This window comes from Oncorhynchus tshawytscha, linkage group LG22 (genome assembly GCF_018296145.1).
Source record: "Oncorhynchus tshawytscha isolate Ot180627B linkage group LG22, Otsh_v2.0, whole genome shotgun sequence".
Lineage (NCBI taxonomy): Eukaryota > Metazoa > Chordata > Actinopteri > Salmoniformes > Salmonidae > Oncorhynchus > Oncorhynchus tshawytscha.
This window is the reverse complement of record NC_056450.1, coordinates 16,181,980-16,203,990: the sequence shown is the minus strand read 5'-3', so window position 1 is coordinate 16,203,990 and position 22,011 is coordinate 16,181,980. Positions and strand designations below refer to the sequence as shown.

The window sequence follows — 22,011 nt, the reverse complement described above, 5'->3', positions numbered from 1 at the left end:
AGAAGTGTCCGGTGAGAGAAAGGCAGGTTGAGGTTGCCAGGGTCAGAGGAGTACAGAAGGTGTCTGAGGTAGTGAAGAGAGTAGTAGAGGAAGATGGGTCCAGGGAGAGGGATCCTAAGAGGATCCCTGTGAGTGGGCTGAGGCCAATAAAGAGTGCTAGGAATAGCATGTGCTTCAGTAAGGTTGGCTTCTTAGCATTAATAGCCATTGTTATCAATTGTACTGCAGAAATAGAATGTAAAACACAGAAAATAGATGTCATGGTGGCAGCTGCAGAGAAGTACTTGGGTGTATGATATTTTACTGCAGAGGAGTTACATGGTGTGTTAAATGATAGTGTCCTAAGTAGTGGAATAGTGGTGAGGTTTTAATGGGTGTAGGTTTAGCTGGTAGGGCCATTTTTCTTCCCTTTTCCCTTCCTCTTTTGTGTCACAAAGTGCAATGAATTCACACTCCATAACAGGGCAAGACAAGAAAAATACCATAGACTAATAGAGGCCGTGACTGGTCTCACAATCCAGTACAGTAGATGGCAGTGTATGCACTTTTCAGTTGGTTGTGATCCACCAATACAAATCAGAGAGGAAGAGGCGAAGTGAGAGCCATAACTAGGTCCCAAATCTGTCTTTTCCTATAGGTGGCGTTTTTTGCTCATCAAGCGAGGAGTTTTTGTATGGAGGTCAATAAGAGAGCGAATTTGATTAACACAACATGTAATGGCTTATTTGCTACGGAGGCTAATAAAATCAAATAGAATTTTCGTAATGCGTAGGTTGTCACGAGTGCACTGATATAAGTAGGACACGTGACACCCGGGCAACTTTGAGAAAAAACACTTTATATCGGAGCCTGTTGTTCATACGCGTATCTGTCCTCTCATTGGCTAGAATGCCCCCCCGCTGATCTTGCCTCCCCTTACTGCCTTCCATTTTATAAGACATTTATTTGAATTGTTAGAGCGGCCAGTTGAGTATCTGGTGGTCAATATAATTGATCGTCTGTGGTTTCATAGCCCCAGAGCCATATCCGCCCGAAGTTTACCTCCACATTATTTGCTATCGTGCACCCCCTACTGGTGTTGACTGGGATCACACGCACTGGCACTAGCAGCAGAGAGCCAAGCAGCTGCCAACGCCCGGTGAAGTAAATACCAGATTCAGTGAGGAAAAGGTAGGAAAATCACCGAATTACATTTATCCTCATCAATACTTTACATGTACAGCAATACCAAAGCGATTATTTAAGGTGTTTTGGCAATAGGCTTGTCATTCATTGTTAGGAGAAATAAAATGAATAGGAAATTGAGAATGAGCTCGCCAGGTAGCCAGTTAGCTGCTAACACCGACCCAGCTAGCTAGCTAACGTTAACTGCGTCCGTTTAAATGAGCTACAACCAAGTAGCTAGTTAGATCTGTATAGAGTCTGTACAACGAAGACCATAATGTAGCTAGATGGTTGTTGCTAGCTACAATATTTCCATTTAGACCTGGTTTGCTAGCTAACAAACCCATTTCAGACGCCAGCTAGTTAGCTAGTAGGATAACAACAGCTGGTGGTGGTGGATACTCCCTGCCACTCATCTGAAGTCTTGTATCTAACTTTCACTTGTCTTTTTCAGACAAAAGTAGACAGCACAAATATGCAGACGATTAAATGTGTTGTGGTTGGTGATGGAGCGGTGGGAAAAACCTGCCTTTTGATTTCATACACAACCAACAAATTCCCCTCTGAATATGTACCAACAGTAAGTACATCTAATTTATACGTTGGATTTCTCTCTGATTATTGATCTAGTAATTGTTTCACACTGACTCTAACAGAAGGGACTTGGGTCTTCTCAATAACTACCATTCTGAATAATCATGGAACAGGACAGATGCCTCATTCTCTTCATTTTCTCATCACAGGTGTTTGATAACTATGCAGTAACTGTCATGATTGGCGGTGAGCCGTACACCCTAGGATTATTTGATACTGCAGGTAAGAGTGGATCCTTTTCAAGGACATGGTCTTCAGTTCCCAATTTTAATAAAGAATATGTTTGTTGATTGCTATTCACATTTAATCAACGCTTTATACCCGTCTCCACAGGTCAGGAGGATTATGACAGGTTACGACCTTTGAGCTATCCCCAGACGGATGTTTTTCTAGTTTGTTTCTCTAGTGTTTCACCCTCTTCATTTGAGAATGTTAAAGAAAAGGTGAGTACAATGCCAAGCCCATGAAGCATACAATGCACATTTTTGAATAAAGGAATATTGAGTTAAAATACATTTATTTCTAGTAGGTTAAATGTAATGTCAAATTGGCAACAAAATGAAGTGATGGGAAAGATACTAGTTATGGTGTTGTTGACTAGCTGACTGACTGACCATTCTGAGTGTTTGAAAACAATGTTTCCTATCTTGCAGTGGGTACCTGAAATCACTCACCACTGTCCCAAGACACCATTCCTGCTCGTTGGAACTCAGATTGATCTGAGAGATGACCCTTCCACAGTAGAGAAGCTGGCCAAGAACAAACAGAAGCCCATCAGCCCTGAGATGGCTGAGAAGCTCGCCCGTGACCTGAAGGCAGTCAAATATGTTGAGTGCTCTGCCCTGACACAGGTGAGGTGTTCTAAAGCATAAACAAAACAGGTAGTACTTGACTTGCATGATAACAACCTATTGTGTTAGATGTACACGTTGCTCTGTCGTTTTTGTGCTCAGCTTGACGTTTCATTCTGTTAGTGGTGGCCTAGAACTGCATGGAAACCCATCCATACAATGCTCTTTACTCTTGTCTGTCTGCTAACTAACCTCTCTCTAATGCTAGTCATATTTCCCTTTTTCTTCCCCTCTCTAGCGAGGTCTGAAGAATGTATTTGATGAAGCTATCCTAGCAGCTCTAGAACCTCCTGAAACCCAGCGAAAGAGAAAGTGCTGTCTGTTCTGATGATAAGCGTCTTTTAAAATCTTGCTTTGCCTCTGATCGTCTGCTGCTTCTTTAATGTCAAGAAATTACTGTCTGTCAACTAACCAAGTTGCTCTTTTAAAACGTGTGCCCATTAACTTCTTTCATTTCAATGTCTGATTTAGTTTTGACTTACCCTAATCACAATAGACTATACTGCCTTGGCCTTCATGGCAAGGATGCCAACACTTTCATTTTAGTACTTAATGTGCAAGTTTACATTAGGCTGTAGCTGACTTTGTGTGTTCCTTTTAAAATATATTACCTCAGTATTTATATGCTTCGGTTCCATTCAACCCTTCCAGGAAACATTTCTGTGCTGTCTAAACAAGTATTATGAGCTTCAACTAACTTAATGTTTTTCTATCACATCAATGTATTTTTTTTCTACTACTATATCAAAGACCGTAACTAAACATTATTGAAAGTTTAAGTTTTCCATTGGAGGTTAAGATCTTTGCAATCTTGAATGACTAAAACCTGTTATGATATGAATAAAGGATAGTTTAAATTACAACTCTCTCCCAGTTCAGTCAAATTTGTTTTTACATTCAATCAATTACAATAGTTGTGGTTACACACTGCAAGGTTGAAATGTGTATTTGGTACAATCATGTTTTGTGTTTGCAGAAAGGACTAAAGAATGTGTTTGATGAGGCAATACTGGCTGCCCTGGAGCCTCCGGAACCCAAGAAGAGGCGCAAATGTGTCCTGCTCTGAGCATTTCCTCTCCTATTGGTTAGAGCATTTCAACAACATTACTTGGACAAAAGCAAACCATTGTTGCACAAGAGTACTTCAATCCTATTGGTAACTGATACAAATACTTTAAAAATGTTTGCAAAGTAGTGTGTGTGTGTGTGGACTTAATTGAAATAGATTGATCTCTACTAGATCCTGTGATAATTACCCTCTCTTATAAAATAATAAACTTCTTTCCTAGAGCCATCTTAGTATTTTTAAGTTAAGACTAAAGCCACCAATCTGTTTGGGTCACAGACGCAAAGCTGATGATTGGGATCAGTGACAACAGAACAAAACCCTTTCATGTTGAATAGTGTCAGGGCAGCGTTGCCAGTGATTTATAATGAATTCACATTTTTAGGTGTATATAATGCCTTTGTGAACACCTGATGTAAACATAAATCCCCCTTCAACTGGGAAAGTGATGGCTTCGGTAAGTCGGTATTGAACAATATATACAGAATGTCAGGGCTGTATAGTATTTTAAATGCCTTGTCTGTCACATTGTACGGTTTCTGCACTTAAGTCTTACTGCAAATTGTTGCAGTGTAAACTCAAGACTTTTGCGTTAGGAAATAAATTGTTCCTCTGACAGGAACTACACCTTTACAGTATATTTATTTGTTTTATACAAAACAAGACTCTTAATGTTGACAAAATGTGAGAAGTGCATTTCTTTAAATGTATCAACATAATAAAGCTTAGAATTCTCAAGTGTGCATTCTTTTCAGATTCATTCTCAGAGTAGGGGTGCAGATATGGCCCACGATGCAACCATGGGGTCTCAGTATATTGATGTAGTGCCTGTATTGTCCGTATTGCAAAGTTGATTAAAATCACCCTACAGTAGTTGAAGATACAATAAGGACAGTACACTTTAAAATGTATTTATTACCTCAAGAGACAAAGCATGAGAAGTCATTTCCACATGATAGCAGTACATAACCAAATTGGCGTACTTTATATTAATGTATTACAGGTTCAAACACTTAATCTTCATGCATTTGGAAAGTAATCAGACCCCTTGACTTTCCACATTGTTACGTTACAGCCTTATTCTAAAATGGTTTAAATCGTCCCAATCCCCCCCTCTCAATCTACACACAATACCCCCAAATTACAAATGAAAAATGGGTTTTTAGAAAATGTATTACAAATAAAAATAAATTTACATAACTATTCAGACACTTTACTCAGTACTTTGTTGAAACACCTTTGGCAGCGATTACAGCCTCGAGTCTTCTTGGGTATGACAAGCTTGGCACATCTGTATTTGGGGAGTTTCTCCCATTCTTCTCTGCAGATCCTGTCAGGTTGGATGGAGAGCATCGCTGCACAGCGATTTTATGATCTCTCCAGAGATGTTCAATCGGGTTCAAGTCCAGGCTCTGGCTGGGCCGTTCAAGGACATTCCTGCGTTGTTTTGGTTGTCTTCGCCCCCCAGTCTGAGGTCCTGAGCAGGTTTTCATCAAGGATCTCTCTCTAGTATTGCATTTAAGAATGGAGGCCACTGTGTTCTTGAGGACCTTCAATGCTGCAGAAATGTTTTGGTACCCTTCCCCAGATATGTGCCATGACACGATCCTGTCTCTGAGCTCTACAGACAATTCCTTCGACCTCATGTCTTGGTTTTTGCTCTGACATGCACTGTCAACTGTGGGACCTTATATAGATAGGCGTGTGCCTTTCCAAATCATGTCCAATCAATTGAATTTACCATAGGTGGACTCCAATCAAGTTGTAGAAACATCTCAAGGATGATCACTGGAAACAGGATGCACCTGAGCTCAATTTTGAACATCATAGCAAAATGTCTCAATACTTACATAAGGTATGTTTAAAAAAAAATCTACATTTGGAAACATTTCTATAATGTCTGAATACTTTCCGAATGCACTGTATATCCTTATCCTTATGCAGTGCACCATGTAATCTGTGTATTCTCTCAATATACAGTAGCAGTCAATGTTTATTTTTTATTTTCTACATTGTAGATTAATAGTGAAGACATCAACACTATGAAATAAAATATGGAATCATGTGATAACCAAAAAAGTGTTAAACAAAGCAAAAAATATTTTATATTCTTCAAAATTAGCCACCCTTTACTTTAACAGCTTTGCGCACTCTTGGCATTCTCTCAACCAGCTTCACCTGGAATGCTTTTCCATCAGTGTTGGTGTTCCCACATATGTTGAGCACTTGTTGGCTGCTTTTCCAACTCATCCCAAACCATCTCAATTGGGAGGAGGGCAGGTCATCTGATGCAGCATTCCATCACTCTCCTTCTTGGTTAAGTAGCCCTTACACAGCCTGGAGGTGTGTTGAGTCATTGTCCTGTTGATAAACAAATTATAGTTTGCGTATCACTGCAGAATGCTGTGGTAGCCATGCTGGTTAAGTGTGCCTTGAATTCTAAATAAATCACAGTGTCACCAGCAAAGCACCTCCACACCTCCTCCTCCATGCTTCACTGTGGGAACCACACATGCAGATATCACCCGTTCACCTACTCTGAGTCTCACACAGTAGTTGGAACCAAAAAATACAAGTAATGATGGACTGTAGTTACTCTTTGCTTATTTGAGCTGTTCTTCCCATAATATGGACTTGGGCTTTTACAACACACAATCACTGCCTTGTCACAGCACAACTAATTGTCTCAAACGCATTTTGGAAAGAAATTCCACAAATTAACTTTTTTTATTTTATACCCCCTTTTCTCGTGGTATCCAATTGTTAGTAACTACTATCTTGTCTCATCGCTACAACTCCTGTATGGGCTCGGGAGAGACAAAGGTCGAAAGCCACGCGTCCTCCGAAACCACCCAACCAAGTCGCATTGCTTCTTAACACAGCGCGCATCCAACCCGGAAGGAAAGAAGAAACACCGTGCACCTGGCGACCTGGTTAGCGTGCACTGCGCCCGGCCCGCCACAGGTGTTGCTAGTGCGCGATGAGACAGGGATATCCCTCCGGCCAAACCCTCCCTAACCCGGATGACGCTAGGCCAAATGTGCGTCGTCCCAAAGACCTCCCGGTCGCGGCCGGCTGCGACAGAGCCAGGGCGCGAACCCAGAGTCTCTGTTGGCACAGCGCCACCCGGGAGGCCCTTACAAATTAACAAGGCACACCTGTTAATTCAAATGCATGAAGCTGGTTGAGAGAATTCCAAGAGTGTGCAAAGCTGTCTTCAAGGCAATGGGTGGCTACTTTGAAGAATCTCAAATATATTTAGATTTAGTTTACACTTTTTTTGGTTGTTAGATGATTCCATATGTGCTATTTCATAGTTTGACGTCTTCACTATTATTCAACAATGTACAAAATAATAAAAACGCTGGAATGAGTAGGTGTGTCCAAACTTTTGACTGGCACTGTACATGTTAACAATTACATTCTTATACATGTTAAGAAAAGTAGGTGAGTTCAACCAAAAGATTGCAAACGTTTAGTGTGGCATTTGTCAAAGTGGGTCAGACGTTTATGTACATACAAAATTACATTTCAAGTTAGCACTTTCCTTTCTCTCCTTGGTCTGTCTGTCTTTGTTTATGGCTTCAATGTATTCCAGGCATATACAGTGCATATTTGTATTAGTCTGTACAATTCAGAGATGGACACAAATTATATATTCTACAGCCAAAATAGTCTATATCCACAGAGAAACAACATATTGCCCAAGACAGAAAAGCTGGAACAAGGTATACACAAAAGTATTCTAAGGGAGATTTCAGATGCTAAAGTAAAGCTTTCAAGTAGGCACAACGTTCACATGTAACCTCTTGGGAGGTTGGCAACACCCCGAAAGCTATCTGTCCACTGATGGGCAGATCTCAACGCTACTGTTGGTGACCCTTATACCATACCAGCCGGCCCAGAACTGAGTGTCCTTTCCCCCATGAATGAATCGGATGTATCGCACTCCTGGTCCATAATTCTTGAACACATGAGTCATCTGAAACGTTGAAGAGGTCATAACTTGCAACACAATCACTGACAATGTATATCCCACATAACATCTTAGAAGAACACAAAACAAGAAATCACATTGTTTATGTATACTCAACTCACAGACCCATGTATATTGATGATGATCTTATACTTTAATGTTCACATACTGTTTTACCCAGTTCATATGTATATACTAGTCAAGGCTTTCCTACTTGACTATTGCTGTACATATACTATCCATCCATCCATCCATACATACATACCAGTTGAAGTCGGAAGTCTACATACACTTAGGTTGGAGTCATTAAAAATTTTTTTTTTTAACCACTCCACAAATTTCTTGTTAACAAACAAGTTTTGGCAAGTCGGTTAGGACATCTACTTTGTTCATGACGCAAGTAATTTTTCCAACAATTGTTTAGACAGATTATTTCACTGTATCACAAATCCAGTGAGTCAGAAGTTCACATATACTAAGTTGACTGTGCCTTTAAACAGCTTGGAAAATTCCAGAAAATGTCATGGCTTTAGAAACTACTGATAGGCTAATTGACATCATGAGTCAAATGGAGGTGTACCTGTGGATGTATTTCAAGGCCTACCTTCAAACTCAGTGCCTCTTTGCTTGACATCATGAGAAAAAAAAAGAAAAAAAATCAGCCAAGACCTCAGAAAAATTATTGTAGACCTCCACAAGTCTGGTTCATCTTTGTGAGCAATTTCCAAAACGCCTGAAGGTACCACGTTCATCTGTACAAAGAATAGTACGCAAGTATGAACACCATGGGACCACGCAGTCGTCATACCGCTCAGGAAGGAGACGCGTTCTGTCTCCTAGAGATGAATATACTTTGGTGCGAAAAAGTGCAAATCAATCCCAGAACAACTGCAAAGGACCTTGTGAAGATGCTGGAGGAAACAGGTACAAAAGTATCTATATCCACAGAAAAACGAGTCCTATATCGACATAATCTGAAAGGCCGCTCAGCAAGGATAAAGCCACTGCTCCAAAACCGCCATAGAAAAGCCAGACTACGGTTTGCAACTGCACATGGGGACAAAGATCGTACTTTTTGGAGAAATGTCCTCTGGTCTGATGAAACAAAAATAGAACAAACATAATGACCATCACTATGTTTGGAGGAAAAAGGGGGAGGCTTGCAAGCCAAAGAACATCATCCCAACCGTGAAGCACGGGGGTGGCAGCATCATGTTGTGGGGGTGCATTGCTGCAGGACGGACTGGTGCACTTCACAAAATAAATGGCATCATGAGGAAAGGAAAATTATGTGGATATATTGAAGCAACATCAAGACTTCAGTCAGGAAGTTAAAGCTTGGTCGCAAATGGGTATTCCAAATGGACAATGACCCCAAGCATACTTCCAAAGTTGTGGCAAAATGGCTTAAGGACAACAAAGTCAAGGTATTGGAGTGGCCATCACAAAGCCCTGACCCCATCCAATAGAAAATTTGTGGGCAGAACTGAAAAAGCGTGTGCGAGCAAGGAGGCCTACACACCTGACTCCGTTACACCAGCTCTGTCAGGAGGAATGGGCCAAAATTCACCCAACTTATTGTGGGAAGCTTGTGTATGTACATACATACACCCTACATTACTGGTCCTAATAGTTCTATATTTCTTAATTCCATTCTTTAACTTTTTAGATTGTTGTGTATTGTTAGATATTACTGCACTGTTGGAGCTAGGAACACAAGCATTGCTACATCCGCAAAAACATCTGCTAAATATGTGTATGCGACCAATAAAATGTTATTTTACTTATAGTCTGACGGTTTTACCTGATTCCATTTCTGATCATTCCACTGTTGAAAGATGACAGCATCTGGACTAAACTTCCTAATTGGCTTCTTCTTTTGATTTAGCAACTCAACACAGATCTCATATTCAGAGCCACAGTCCCAGCGTGGAGCATACCTGATATGGACACACAAACATGGAGCATACCTGATATGGACACACAAACATACAAGTTGTACAGTACTATTCCTCTGACAAGCAGAGTAGCAGACAGTGAACAGCAATATTGTAATATTCTTCTCACCAGTCAGATATTACTATGGCAGGCTGAAAGGCATCCATTAAAGAAGGCCTGTAACCCTCTTCCTCCAAGTCAATCAGCTGAGACTTCATGCATGTCCTGAGATGAACCAAAGACAACAGGACACACAGCCAAGCAATTTACTATGAATGCTAGTAAGTAACTAGGGCTGGGAATGCATATAGAATCATAATACATATTGTATTACGATTCAATACTGTGATTTTATTGCGATTTAATGTTCCAAACATATTGTTCACTATTATGTCTGCTACAAAGACACAAGAGAGCATGAGAAAAGTGCTGAAAACAAGCTGGCTCACTTTAAAAAAAGATGGAGAACAAGCAATAGGATGAAGAATACTGGATTTCTGGTACAGGTACAGCCAACTAGTGTTAGCTAACACTACTGTACCTAACCAAAAAAACAAGTTTCAAAATCGATACTTGAGAGTCAAGGTATCGATATAATAAGTACTATCGTTTAGAAGTCAATAATCATCGCTTTCAAACCGGTTTTCGAAACATGCCCCCTTGGTGCGCTGAGCACGCTAGATAGCTAAGTAAACCAGGTGGCAGTCCGTCTTCCCTCGATCTTCCATAAACAAGCGATGTAACATGGAGATTTGGCTGTGTGAGAACACTAACTCTATACCTGTAGAAAAGGTGTGTAGTAAATCAACTTATTTTCTTTGTAAATGATTTCTCACTGATCTGAAAGATTAAGGAACCTGTGTTTCCAAAAATGTACCGCAAGCAGGGCCGGCATTATGGGCAAGCCCTAGGAGGCCTGGTCCACCCTACCATACCTCCTTGCCCATCCAAATAAAAGACCCGAGACGTGCGCTGACAGAAAGATGCATCTGAGTGACAGATTTTGGTGAGAGTGAGCCTTCTCGCTTCGCCTCTTCCTCTCTGAAACCATCAAATGAAACAGCGCCCCTCTGTCTCTGTATTTGTAGACCATGTATGTATCTGATGCTCTGGACAAAAGGAGTAGGGCATGTCATACTTTGTCTGGCTACATATAGTAAGACATAGGGGCGCTGTTTCAGCAGAGAGGAAGAGGCGAAGCGAGAGGACTCACTATTGCCGTAATCTGTCCTGAATAAAGCCAATGTGTTTCTATTGGCATACTATGCAGACCTAAGCGTGTCGCCTGCATTCCTGCCTTTGGGACAATGAATTCCATTGTTAGGGCGTAAACATGAGCATCTCGTCAATATATACAGATCTCTGGTTTCAACAACTTGCGAATAGAAAGGAAAGTTGGCGGGTGCACAGTTCACTGTCCGGATGCTGGCTTAACCTAAATTATATAATTACTCTTATCTAAATAAAATACTTCACCACAGAGCTTGACGTCGCCACAGATGATCATTAGCTTATAATTATTATTATATATTTTTTTAAATAGCTGTGGAGTGTTTGAAATCACAAGTGCATAGGCCTATGCCTATTTTGGATGCCAGCAATTTGGACAGAGCACATGGCAATAGGTCTAGCTGATTATTGAGTTGTGGATGTCAGCGAAAAGCATCTAAAATGTAAAGATAATGCATCTCGAGTAGAATTTAAAATGTTGAGACAAGAAAAAGGGGAGGGGTCAGTGGCGAAGATATAGACATCCCTCTCCCGAATGCCTGCACTCGGCTCTCCCGAATGCCTGCACTCGGCTCTCCCGAATGCCTGCACTCGGCTCCCGAATCCCACTCGGCTCTCCCGAATGCCTGCACTCGGCTCTCCCGAATGCCTGCACTCGGCCTGCACTCCCCCGAATGCCTGCACTCGGCTCTCCCGGCTGCACTCGGCTCTCCCGAATGCCTGCACTCTCTCCCGGCCTGCACTCCCTCCCGAATGCCTGCACTCGGCTCTCCAGAATGCCTGCTCCCTCCAGAATGCCTGCACTCGGCTCTCCCGAATGCCTGCACTCGGCTCTCCAGAATGCCTGCACTCGGCTCTCCAGAATGCCTGCACTCGGCTCTCCAGAATGCCTGCACTCGGCTCTCCAGAATGCCTGCACTCGGCTCTCCAGAATGCCTGCACTCGGCTCTCCAGAATGCCTGCACTCGGCTCTCCAGAAAGTGCTCCATTGTCTCCCTCCAATTCTCGCATATTCATTGTGTGAATCGTTTGCCCTTGTTTATTTTTTATAGAATTCCCCATTGCATACTGTACAGTGCATTCAGAAAGTATTCAGACCTTCACTTTTTCCACATTGTTACATTACAGCCGTACTCAATTTTAGAATAAGTATATTTTTTCCTCAATCTACACAATACCCCATAATGACAAAGTGAAAACAGGTTTGTAGAAATTGCTATGAGACCCGAAATTGAGCTTAGGTGCATCTTGTTTCCATTTATCATCCTTGAGATGTTTCTACAACTTGATTGGAGTCCACCTGTGGTAAATTCAATTGATTGGACATGACTTGGAAAGGCACACCTGTCTATATAAGGTCCCACAGTTGACAGTGCATGACAGAGCAAGACCCAAGCCATGATGCCGAAGGAAATGTCCGCAGAACTCCGAGACAGGATTTTGTCGAGGCACAGATCTGAGGAAGGGTACCAAAACATGTCTGCAGCATTGAAGGTCCCCAGAACACAATGGTCTCCATCATTCTTAAATGGAATAAGTTTGGAACCACCGCCCGGCCAAACTGAGCAATTGGAGGAGAACAACCTTGGTCCGGGAGGTGACCAAGTACCCGATGGTCACTCTGACAGAGCTCCAAAATTCCTCTGTGGAGATGGGAGAACCTTCCAGAAGGACAACCATCTCTGCAGCATCCAGCAAATCAGGCCTTTATGGTAGAGTGGCCAGATGGAAGCCACTCCTCAGTAAAAAGGCACATGTAGTTTGTAGTTTGCCAAAAGCAAGATTCTCTGGTCTTATGAAATCAAGATTAAACTGTTTCGCCTGTCACGTCTGGAGGAAACCAGGCACCACCTTACCAATACCATCCCTACGGTATAGCATGGTGAAAGCAGCATCATGCTGTGGGGATGTTAAGTGGTAGGGATCGAGGGAAAGATGAAAGGAGCAAAGCACAGAGAGATCCTTGATGAAAACCTAAGCAACCCTAAAACACAGCCAATACAACGCAGGAGTGGCTTCGGGACAAGTCTCTGAATGTCCTTGAGTGGCCCAGCCAGGGCCCGGACTTGAACCCGATCGAACATCTCTGGAGAGACCTGAAAAAAGCTGTGCAGCGACGCTCCTCATCTAACCTGACAGAGCTTGAGAGGATCTGCAGAGAAGAATGGGAGAAACTCCCCAAATACAGATGTGCCAAGCTATGTGCCAAGCTTGTAGTGTCATACCCAAGAAGACTCAAGGCTGTAATCATTGCCAAAGGTGCTTCGAGAAAGTACTGAGTAAAGTGTCTGAATACTAATGTAAATGTGATGCGTTTTTTTATTTTAATACATTTGCAAAAAATCTAAAAATCTGTTTTTGCTTTTTCATTATGGGGTCTTGTGTATAGATTGCCTACACATAATATCCCATAATGTTAAAGTGAAATTATTTTTTTATTTCACATATTAATACAAAGCTGAAATGTCCTGAGTAAATAAATATTAAACCCCTTTGTCATGGCAAGCCTAAATATGTTCAGGAGTAAAAATCTGATTAAACAGTCACATAAATAAGTTGCATGGACTTATTCTGTATGCAATAAGTGTTCAACATGAATTTAGAATGACTCGCTCATCACTATACCACACACATACAAATATTTGTAAGGCTCTTCAGTTGAGCAGTGAATTTCAAATACAGATTCAACCACAAAGACCAGGGTATTCCAATGCCTTGCAAATCAGGGCACCTATTGGTAGATTGTATTGGTAAATATAAGCAGACATTGAATATCCCCTTGAGCATTGTGAAGTTATTAATTACACTTTGGACGGTGTATCAATACACCCAGCCAATAGAAAGATAAAGGCGTCCTTCATAACTCAGTTGCTGGAAAGGAACTCGGGGATTTCACCATGAAGTCAATGGTGAATTTAAAACATTTAAGAGTGTAATGGCTGTGATAGGAGAAAACTGAAGATGGATCAACAACATTGTAGTTACTCAACAATACTAGAAATGGAATGGAGATAAGCACAGGCAAAATCCTAGCGGCAAACCTGGTTCACTGCTTTCCTCCAGACACTGGGAGATTAATTCACCTTTCAGCAGGAGAATAACCTAAAATACAAGGCCAAATCTACACTGGAGTTTCTTACCAAGAAGACAGTGAGTCTTATGGAGTGGCCAAGGTACAGTTTTGACTTAAATATGCTTGAAAATGGCAAGACATGAAAATGGTTATCTAGCAATGACCAACAAACAATGACAGAGCTTGAAGACTTTTTGAAAGAATAGTGGGCAAATATTTTACAATCCAGGTGTGCAAAGCTCTTACCCAGAAAGACTCACTGCTGTAACCACAGCCAAAGGTGATTCAATCATGTATTGACTCAGGGGTGTGAATACTTATGTAAATTAGATTTCGGTATTTCATCTTCAATACATTTGCAAAAATGTCTAAAAACAAGTTTTCACTTTGTCATTAAAGGGTATTGTTTGTAGCTGGGTGAGATAAATCAAATCTATTTCATCCATATTGAATTCTGTCTGTAACACAACAAAATGTGCAATAAGTCAAGGGGTAAGAATACTTTCTGAAGGCACTGTAAGGTCCTTGGATGTGAATGAGTAACAATGTGGTAGTGAAACAAAGTGGGGCCAAGTCAAGGTCTTCTCACCATAATTGTGATATTACTTTACCATATACTCACGCGTAAGAAGTCACAAAGTATTTTGTGGCCGTGTTATTAAGGTCCCCTGACTCTATGTTCCATTGATCCCCTCCATTCTTCATGATCTGCCAGCCATTGAATTTATCTGGAGAAAAGAGGGGATTTGAATTGTTGGTTCTGGAGTTCACGACAGGATCCCCACCCCAACGTAGAGAATTTAGAAATGTGTCTGGTCTCTACTCTTACCCTCTGCTCCGGGGTTTTTGATAAGATTACGTCTCTTCTTACACAAGAAGTAAAATAAACGCCAGTCTTCAGGTAGTTTAGTGGCATCATATGTCTGGTATCCCTCTCTTCGGCACCTCTCTCTCCAAAGAGAATCACTGTCTACTACTTCTTTCCACTCATGACAGACCAGTCGACAGACACACACCACCTGGTGTGGATGTACATTCAGCAGTATCTCCTCCAGGACCTCCAGAGGGAGCATAGGTAGCTTGCCATTGAACTGGAGAAGAGAATGGATGTTTTTGTTGACATGGGAGACTTTAGACAAATGATGTACAAACAGGTTTCGTGTCAATTCCAATTCAATTCTTGAATTCAATTAAAAATGTCAACAATCTTTAAAGTTATGGAATTGGAATTAAATTGAATTAGACCATTTTAAAAACATTAAACCTTGGGAATCGACTTTAAATTCAGTATTTAAAAATGTCCCAGTTAAGGGAATTAATGCACATAGTATCAAACAGACTGCAGGATTTTCAATCATTTCAACTTGTATTTCTATATTTCCAGGATAGCTAGGTTGTCTGAACAGTGACATAGTCAGCCTGAAAGCCAGAGGGAATTCATTGAATCGTTAGGGATAATGTTGAATTGGGAATTGAATTATTGGAATGTACAAGGAGAGAGAATTTAATATGTGCAATTAACCCCAACCCTGCAGGAGCCTAGAAAGGTACACTTGCCCTATTAAGCCCACTTCCATCTTTGGAATCAAATAACAGGCAAAAAATAATTACATTTTCTGCTATTTAAAGGGAAACTCAAAACAAAAACGAATTCAAGTACCCAAAATGTTTTGCATGTCAGCAGTCAAGTTTTCAAGATATTGGACTTTCAAGAAGCAAAGCGTCACTTGCCTCATCATTATGAATCATAAGTGTACCTATCTAGGCCTACTAGAGGTGGCCGATTAATTAGGGCCGATTTCAAGTCTTCATAACAATCGGTATTCTGCATTTTTGGACGCAGATTACATTGCACTCCACGAGGAGACTGTGTGGCAGGCTGACCACCTGTTACGCGAGTGCAGCAAGGAGCCAAGGTAAGTTGCTAGCTTGCATTAAACTTATCTTATAAAAAAAAAAAAACTATTAATATCATCAACCATGTGTAGTTATCTAGCTTCTCCTGCGTTGCATATCATCAATGCGGTGTCTGTTAATTTATCATTGAATCACAGCCTACGTCGCAAACGGGTGATGATTTAACAAGCGGAAACAAAGCGATGTACCTAACCATCAATGCCTTTCTTAAAATCAATACACAAGTTTTTTTTTTTATGAACCTGCATATTTAGTTAATATTGCCTACTAACATGAATTTATTTTAACTAGGGAAATTGTGTCCTTTCTCTTGCGTTCTGTGCAAGCAAAGTAAGGGTGTATGAAGCAGTTTGGGACGCCTGGCTAGTTGCGAATTGTGTGAAGACCATTTCTTCCTAACAAAGACTAATTAATTTGCCAGAATGTTACACAATTATGACATAACATTGAAGGATGTGCAATGTAACAGCAATATTTAGACTTATAGATGCCACCCGTTAGATAAAATATGGAACAGTTCCTTCCGTATTTCGGTGAAAGAATAAACGTTTTGTTTTCGAAATGATAGTTTCCGGATTTGACCATATTAATGACATAAGGCTCGTATTTCTGTGTTTATTATATTATAATTAAGTCTATGATTTGATATTTGATAGAGCAGTCTGAGCGGTGGTAGGCAGCAGCAGGCTCGTAAGCATTCATTCAAACAGCACTTTCCTGCGTTTGCCAGCAGCTCTTCGCTGTGTTTCAAGCATTGCACTGTTTATGACTCCTGAGATTAGCCTGGCACAACTAAAGTACCTAATAGAACATCCAATAGTCAAAGGTATATGAAATACAAATGGTATAGAGAGAAATAGTCCTATAATAACTACAACCTAAAACTTCTTACCTGGGAATATTGAAGACTCATGTTAAAAGGAACCACCAGCTTTCATAAGTTCTCATGTTCTGCGCAAGGAACTTAAACGTTAGCTTTTTGACACGGCACATATTGCACTTTTATTTTCTTCTCCAACACTTTGTTTTTGCATTATTTAAACCAAATTGAGCGTTTCATTCTTTGAGACTAAATTGATTTCATTTATGCATTACATTAAGTTAAAATAAAAGGTGTTCATTCAGTATTGTTGTAATTGTCATCATTACAAATATATATATATATAAATGTATTTAAATCGGCATCGTCTTTTTTTGGTCCGCCAATAAATCGTTATCGGCGTTGAAAAATCGTAATCGGTCGACCTCTAAATTATGATGATGCAAAATTCATAATGAAAAAAATACATTTGTTTGAGTGGATTTTTCCTTTAAATGGTTTCAACCAGTTCATATCTCCATTCCAGTTTTTATTTTAAGCCAATTAGATGTTTTATTATTAGTTTATGTTACTGTAGGCTATCGGTTGCAGCGTGAGCACGTGTGGCGCGCATGGAACAGTGGTTATTATTTAAAAAACTGCTTAAAAAAACACAAATTCTGTTTATGATATAGAAATAATTACAACACATGTAGGTTAAATGGAAGAGATGGGTATTTAACTTAAAAAATGGCTCACTCGGGTCTTCTAATGTTCAATAGCACAGAAAGGAAATTAATATGGATCAATACAAATACTGTAGTATATAGTGTATATTTATACCACAGATCATTGGTTTCCAAATACTTTTGAGTAAATGTTGCTATTCTCTTTTTCACCATAAATCACTTCTGTAACATTAAGCCCATTATGCATTGGAACACATGGGGATAGTGTGTTGATATCCCTAACATTTAAAAAAACAGAGCATAATTATGATTTTTCTTCAGATTTAAGTTGATTTAAAATAAAATACTCAAACTATAGTTCTGCATCTGTCCAACGGTTCGTTTACCAAGATGAAAAACAATAAAAAACCTCCGTACTCTCTCCAAGATATTTGGAGTGGACTTGTAGACATTCATGCAGAGAGAGAAGAGGATCAGGGTTGAAGGATATCAGGAATAGAAGACCTTAAAAGTAGTGAACAAATTGGAAACAAATGTGGGACAAGATGACTATTGGACAACTACTCATTCACACCCGGGGCATTGTCATATTGTTGTCCCTCATTCATACAGGAGTTTCTAATTGTTGTTTCACCACATGTATCTTTGTAATATAGAGAGGGATTTTAAAATGTTTTCAGACAGGCTTTAGGAAAACGAGTTGAACTAATGAACAAGAATAATGGTACAGAAAATGTGAACCAGCTTTCAGATAATTAATTAAAAGTTGTGTGTTATGGTCTTTGTGCAGATTTGATTAGTCTTCAAATCAAGCATTATTTATACAGTACAGTCATGGAATGCAACACAATGCACTTCACTAAATATTTACTACACAAGGAGAGAAAACAAAAGAACAATAAAAACGGAATGACTAAAAAGGACAAACAAACTAAAAAGCTGTGTTTTTAAGATCTGTTTTAAATATGTCCACAGTTTCGGCCCCCCACAGGTTCTCTGGGTGACTATTCCAGAGGCTGGGGGTATAATAACTAAAGACTGCCTCTCCATGCCTTGATTGAAGTCTGCAATGAGATTAATCAGGTGTCTACTGGTTGGCAAGAACAAAAGCCTGGGCCCAAATTGATCTCTGCGGATACGATTGGTCACCCCCTGTTATGAACGCCACAGTAATGATCAATAGATTTTTATAACCTTAGGGGAGATGATTAGAATTTAAGCTTACATAAGACATGTCAGTTTACACATTTTCAACATTTGGGAATTAATTCAAATTGATTATTTAAGAGGTGGCTTATTTGGAACCTCCATGGGCTAAAAGGGTACATTCAGTACCCATTAAGCCCAGTCTGGACTTTTCATAGAAATATTTGATACAATGTATCTTACATTAGAAAATTGTGTAAGTAAGGTGATAAAACTACACAAGAGATTCATCTTTCATTTCCACTTCTTTACAAAAAAATGAGGGCTGTACACTGCAAAAAGTGAAATCTAAGCAAGCCTAAATATCTTATATTGAGTGATAATTCACTTTAAAAAAAAATCTTACCAAGCTAAAACATCATTGGCAGATCATTAGGCTTATTTTAACGCAAAAAATACACATGTTGGTTTTTCTTTTATTTTGTCAGTTACTTATATCTTGTAATAAGACAAATTACTTGTAGTAAGTCTTTTTTTTAGATTAAAATAAGAAAAATTATGTGCCAATGACGTTCGACAATTGAACTTGGTAAAAAAAAAAAAAAAATTAAGTGAATCATCACTCAAATCTAAGTCACGGTTTAGGCTTGCTTAGATTTCACTTACTGCAGTACACACGTTAAAAATGTCTAAACAAATTATGGTGAGTTTAATTAGGTACACTTACCCTAGCTCTGGTTTAGATCCCTGTAATGTGGATATCTTACTAAGCTAACCTAGATGTAAACTCTAGCAACAAGTTGACAGGCAGAGGATATAAACTCAGCAAAAAAAGAAACGTCCTGTTTTCAGGACCCTGTCTTTCAAAGATAATTTGTAAAAATCCAAATAACTTAACAGCTCTTCATTGTAAAGAGTTTAAACACGGTTTCCCATGCTTGTTCTATGAACCATAAACAATTAATGAACATACACCTGTGGAACGGTCGTTAAGACACTAACAGCTTACAGACTGTAGGCAATTAAGGTCACAGTTATGAAAACTTAGGACACTAAAGAGGCCTTACTACTGACTCTGAAAAACACCAAAAGAAAAGATGCCCAGGGTCCCTGCTCATCTGCGTGAATGTGCTTTAGGCATGCTTTAGGCATTCAAGGAGGCATGACGACTGCAGATGTGGCCTGGGCAATAAATTGCATTGTCCTTGTAGTGGCAGACCACATGTAACAACACCTGTACAGGATTGGTACATCCGAACTTCACACCTTTGGGACAGGTACAGGATGGCAACAACAACTGCCCGAGTTACACCAGGAACGCACAATCCCTCCATCAGTGCTCAGACTGTCCTCAATAGGCTGAGAGAGGCTGGACTAAGGGCTTGCGGGCCTGTTGTAAGGCAGGTCCTCACCAGACATCACCGGCAACAACGTTGCCTATGGGCACAAACCCACCATCGCTGGACCAGACAGGACTGGCAAAAAGTGCTCTTCACTGAAGAGTCGCGGTTTTGTCTCACCAGGGGTGATGGTCGGATTCGCGTTTATCGTCGAGGAATGAGCGTTACACCGAGGCCTGTACTCTGGAGCGGGACCGATTTGGAGATGGAGGGTCCGTTATGGTCTGGGGAGGTGTGTCACAGCATCATCAGACTGCCTGCAATGACAACAAGCTCAATCTCAACGCTGTGTGTTACAGGGAATACATCCTCCTCCCTCATGTGGTACCCTTCCTGACATGACCCTCCAGCATAACAATGCCACCAGCCATACTGCTTGTTCTGTGCGTGATTTCCTGCAAGACAGGAATGTCAGTGTTCTGGATCTCAATCCCATTGAGCACGTCTGGGACCTGTTGGATCGGAGGGTGAGGGCTAGGGCCATTCCCCCCAGAAATGTCCGGGAACTTGCAGGTGCCTTGGTGGAAGAGTGGGGTAACATCTCACAGCAAGAACTGGCAAATATGGTGCAGTCCATGAGGAGGAGATGCACTGCAGTACTTAATGCAGCTGGTGGCCACACCAGATTCTGACTGTTACTTTTGATCCCCCCTTCGTTCAGGGACACATGATTCAATTTCTGTTAGTCACATTTCTGTGCCCTTGATCAACCAAACCTATACTATTCAGTTTCACCAAAACAACATTTCCCTTCAGAGGCAGATCCAATATCTCTCGGAACAATAGTTACAATTTGTTGGGTTGAATGTTTCACTCGCTATCCAGCGATGGGACAAGGACATCCCGGGCAGCCAAACCCTGGCCTGAACCCGTAAGACGTTGGGCTTCGTTGTCCACAGAGCAGAGCCGCGGGCTGTCAACCTCCCGGCTAGTCCTTTCTTTGGATTGGTGGATAGATCTCGTTATTGTAATTTATTTGTATATATATTTGATGAGGGGTGTTGACGTCAACCGTCTGTATTCAATGGCGATAGATGCTATGCTAGCCTCATGTCATGAATTAGAGACACTCCAAAATAAAATGTGTTTTCTCAAAGTTGCTGGTATGTCACGTGTTCTTATATCAACACACTCATAACCTAAACCGTACGAAACTTCTATTTGATCAACAACAAAAAAACGTAAATAGCAAATAATCCCTTACATTTTTGTTGACCAAATTTGACACTCGTTGACCTAGCGAAAGAAACGAAATAACGCTGCCCAGTAAGAAGACAGATTTTTGCCCCAGTCGTCCCTCTCGCTTCGCCTCTTCCTCTCTGACCGGATTCGAAAATGGGTAGATTATGTTGAAAACGGTCGGACATATTGGACAGTCTCCAGTTATTTTATATCTCAGTTACGTAATGAAAGACGGACGTGTTGTCACAAAATACGTTCGGCTACATATTGTGAAATTATTTTGATGTAATATAAAAGTATAGGGTTTTGTTGCTAGAACCGTACCGTATTTGGCTGTCAGTGTCAGAGCCAATTCGTCTCCAAACAGAACATGTAGTTACCTAAGGTTCTTTGAATATAGAAGGATTAACGTTAGGCTCCTTTAGTCCATTATTGTGCTAGGGTTTACTTACGTTTTCCAGGACCGAACTTGAGTCCGAATCGTTGCGTGTTTTATATAATTGACCCCACTTTGTTATCCTCTTCATAGCTAAAAAGTGGTGTACAACTAACGTTGTTAACACGGGAGTTAGACGTCAAACGAAATACGGAAGTGAAACGATAGCACACAATTAGTACCACTTCCTTTTTAAACTACGAGGAACGAACAGGACAAAACGAAAAATAACACAACGTTGAGTTGCCTATGTAGCCGTTGGTTGTTGAGTCATTCTGGCGCAAAAGCCTCAAAGTTCCCAACAATATAGTGTCACCTGTTCTGGTGGTCCTCGTAAAATGGGTGCTTTCCAGAGCAACGGCAACGTGATTGTAATCGATGCGCACTTTGGATTCGGCGCTCTCTAATCTGAAATATCATGTTTAATCAATATGCTATGCTGTGCTGGGCGTACATTTTTAATCTTTGGTCTTGGAGACACACTCATTTAATCAATACATTCTCCAAACAGAGATGGTCTAAAGGGGTACGAGATGGGACGAATAGACCT

General features: G+C 40.5%; 2 protein-coding genes across 5 annotated transcripts; one reads left to right on the top strand and one right to left on the bottom strand.

Moving 5' to 3' along the window:
• The first annotated feature begins 902 nt into the window (after positions 1-902).
• Positions 903-4,413, top strand: LOC112221931 (cell division control protein 42 homolog). Of its 2 annotated transcripts, none has more exons than XM_024384388.2 (6): positions 903-1,170; positions 1,619-1,744; positions 1,908-1,980; positions 2,092-2,201; positions 2,412-2,609; positions 2,848-3,472. In XM_024384388.2, the coding sequence occupies exons 2-6, from the start codon at positions 1,640-1,642 to the stop codon at positions 2,935-2,937; spliced, it is 576 nt and encodes a 191-aa protein (XP_024240156.1). In that variant the 5' UTR covers positions 903-1,170; positions 1,619-1,639; the 3' UTR covers positions 2,938-3,472. The 2 variants fall into 2 exon arrangements, with proteins under 2 accessions (XP_024240156.1, XP_024240155.1); XM_024384387.2 differs by lacking the exon at positions 2,848-3,472 and adding an exon at positions 3,586-4,413 and having other exon boundaries at positions 910-1,170.
• A 2,722-nt stretch (positions 4,414-7,135) lies between these two features.
• On the bottom strand, positions 7,136-21,974 carry LOC112221930 (F-box only protein 6). Of its 3 annotated transcripts, none has more exons than XM_024384385.2 (6): positions 21,478-21,974; positions 14,722-14,983; positions 14,515-14,620; positions 9,719-9,814; positions 9,456-9,591; positions 7,136-7,657 (listed from the first exon to the last, which is right to left on the bottom strand). In XM_024384385.2, exons 1-6 carry the CDS (start codon positions 21,550-21,552, stop codon positions 7,511-7,513), a joined length of 822 nt encoding a protein of 273 aa, XP_024240153.1. In that variant the 5' UTR covers positions 21,553-21,974; the 3' UTR covers positions 7,136-7,510. The 3 variants fall into 3 exon arrangements, with proteins under 3 accessions (XP_024240153.1, XP_042159782.1, XP_024240154.1); XM_042303848.1 differs by having other exon boundaries at positions 21,778-21,974; XM_024384386.2 differs by lacking the exon at positions 9,719-9,814.
• Between the last annotated feature and the right edge of the window lie 37 nt (positions 21,975-22,011).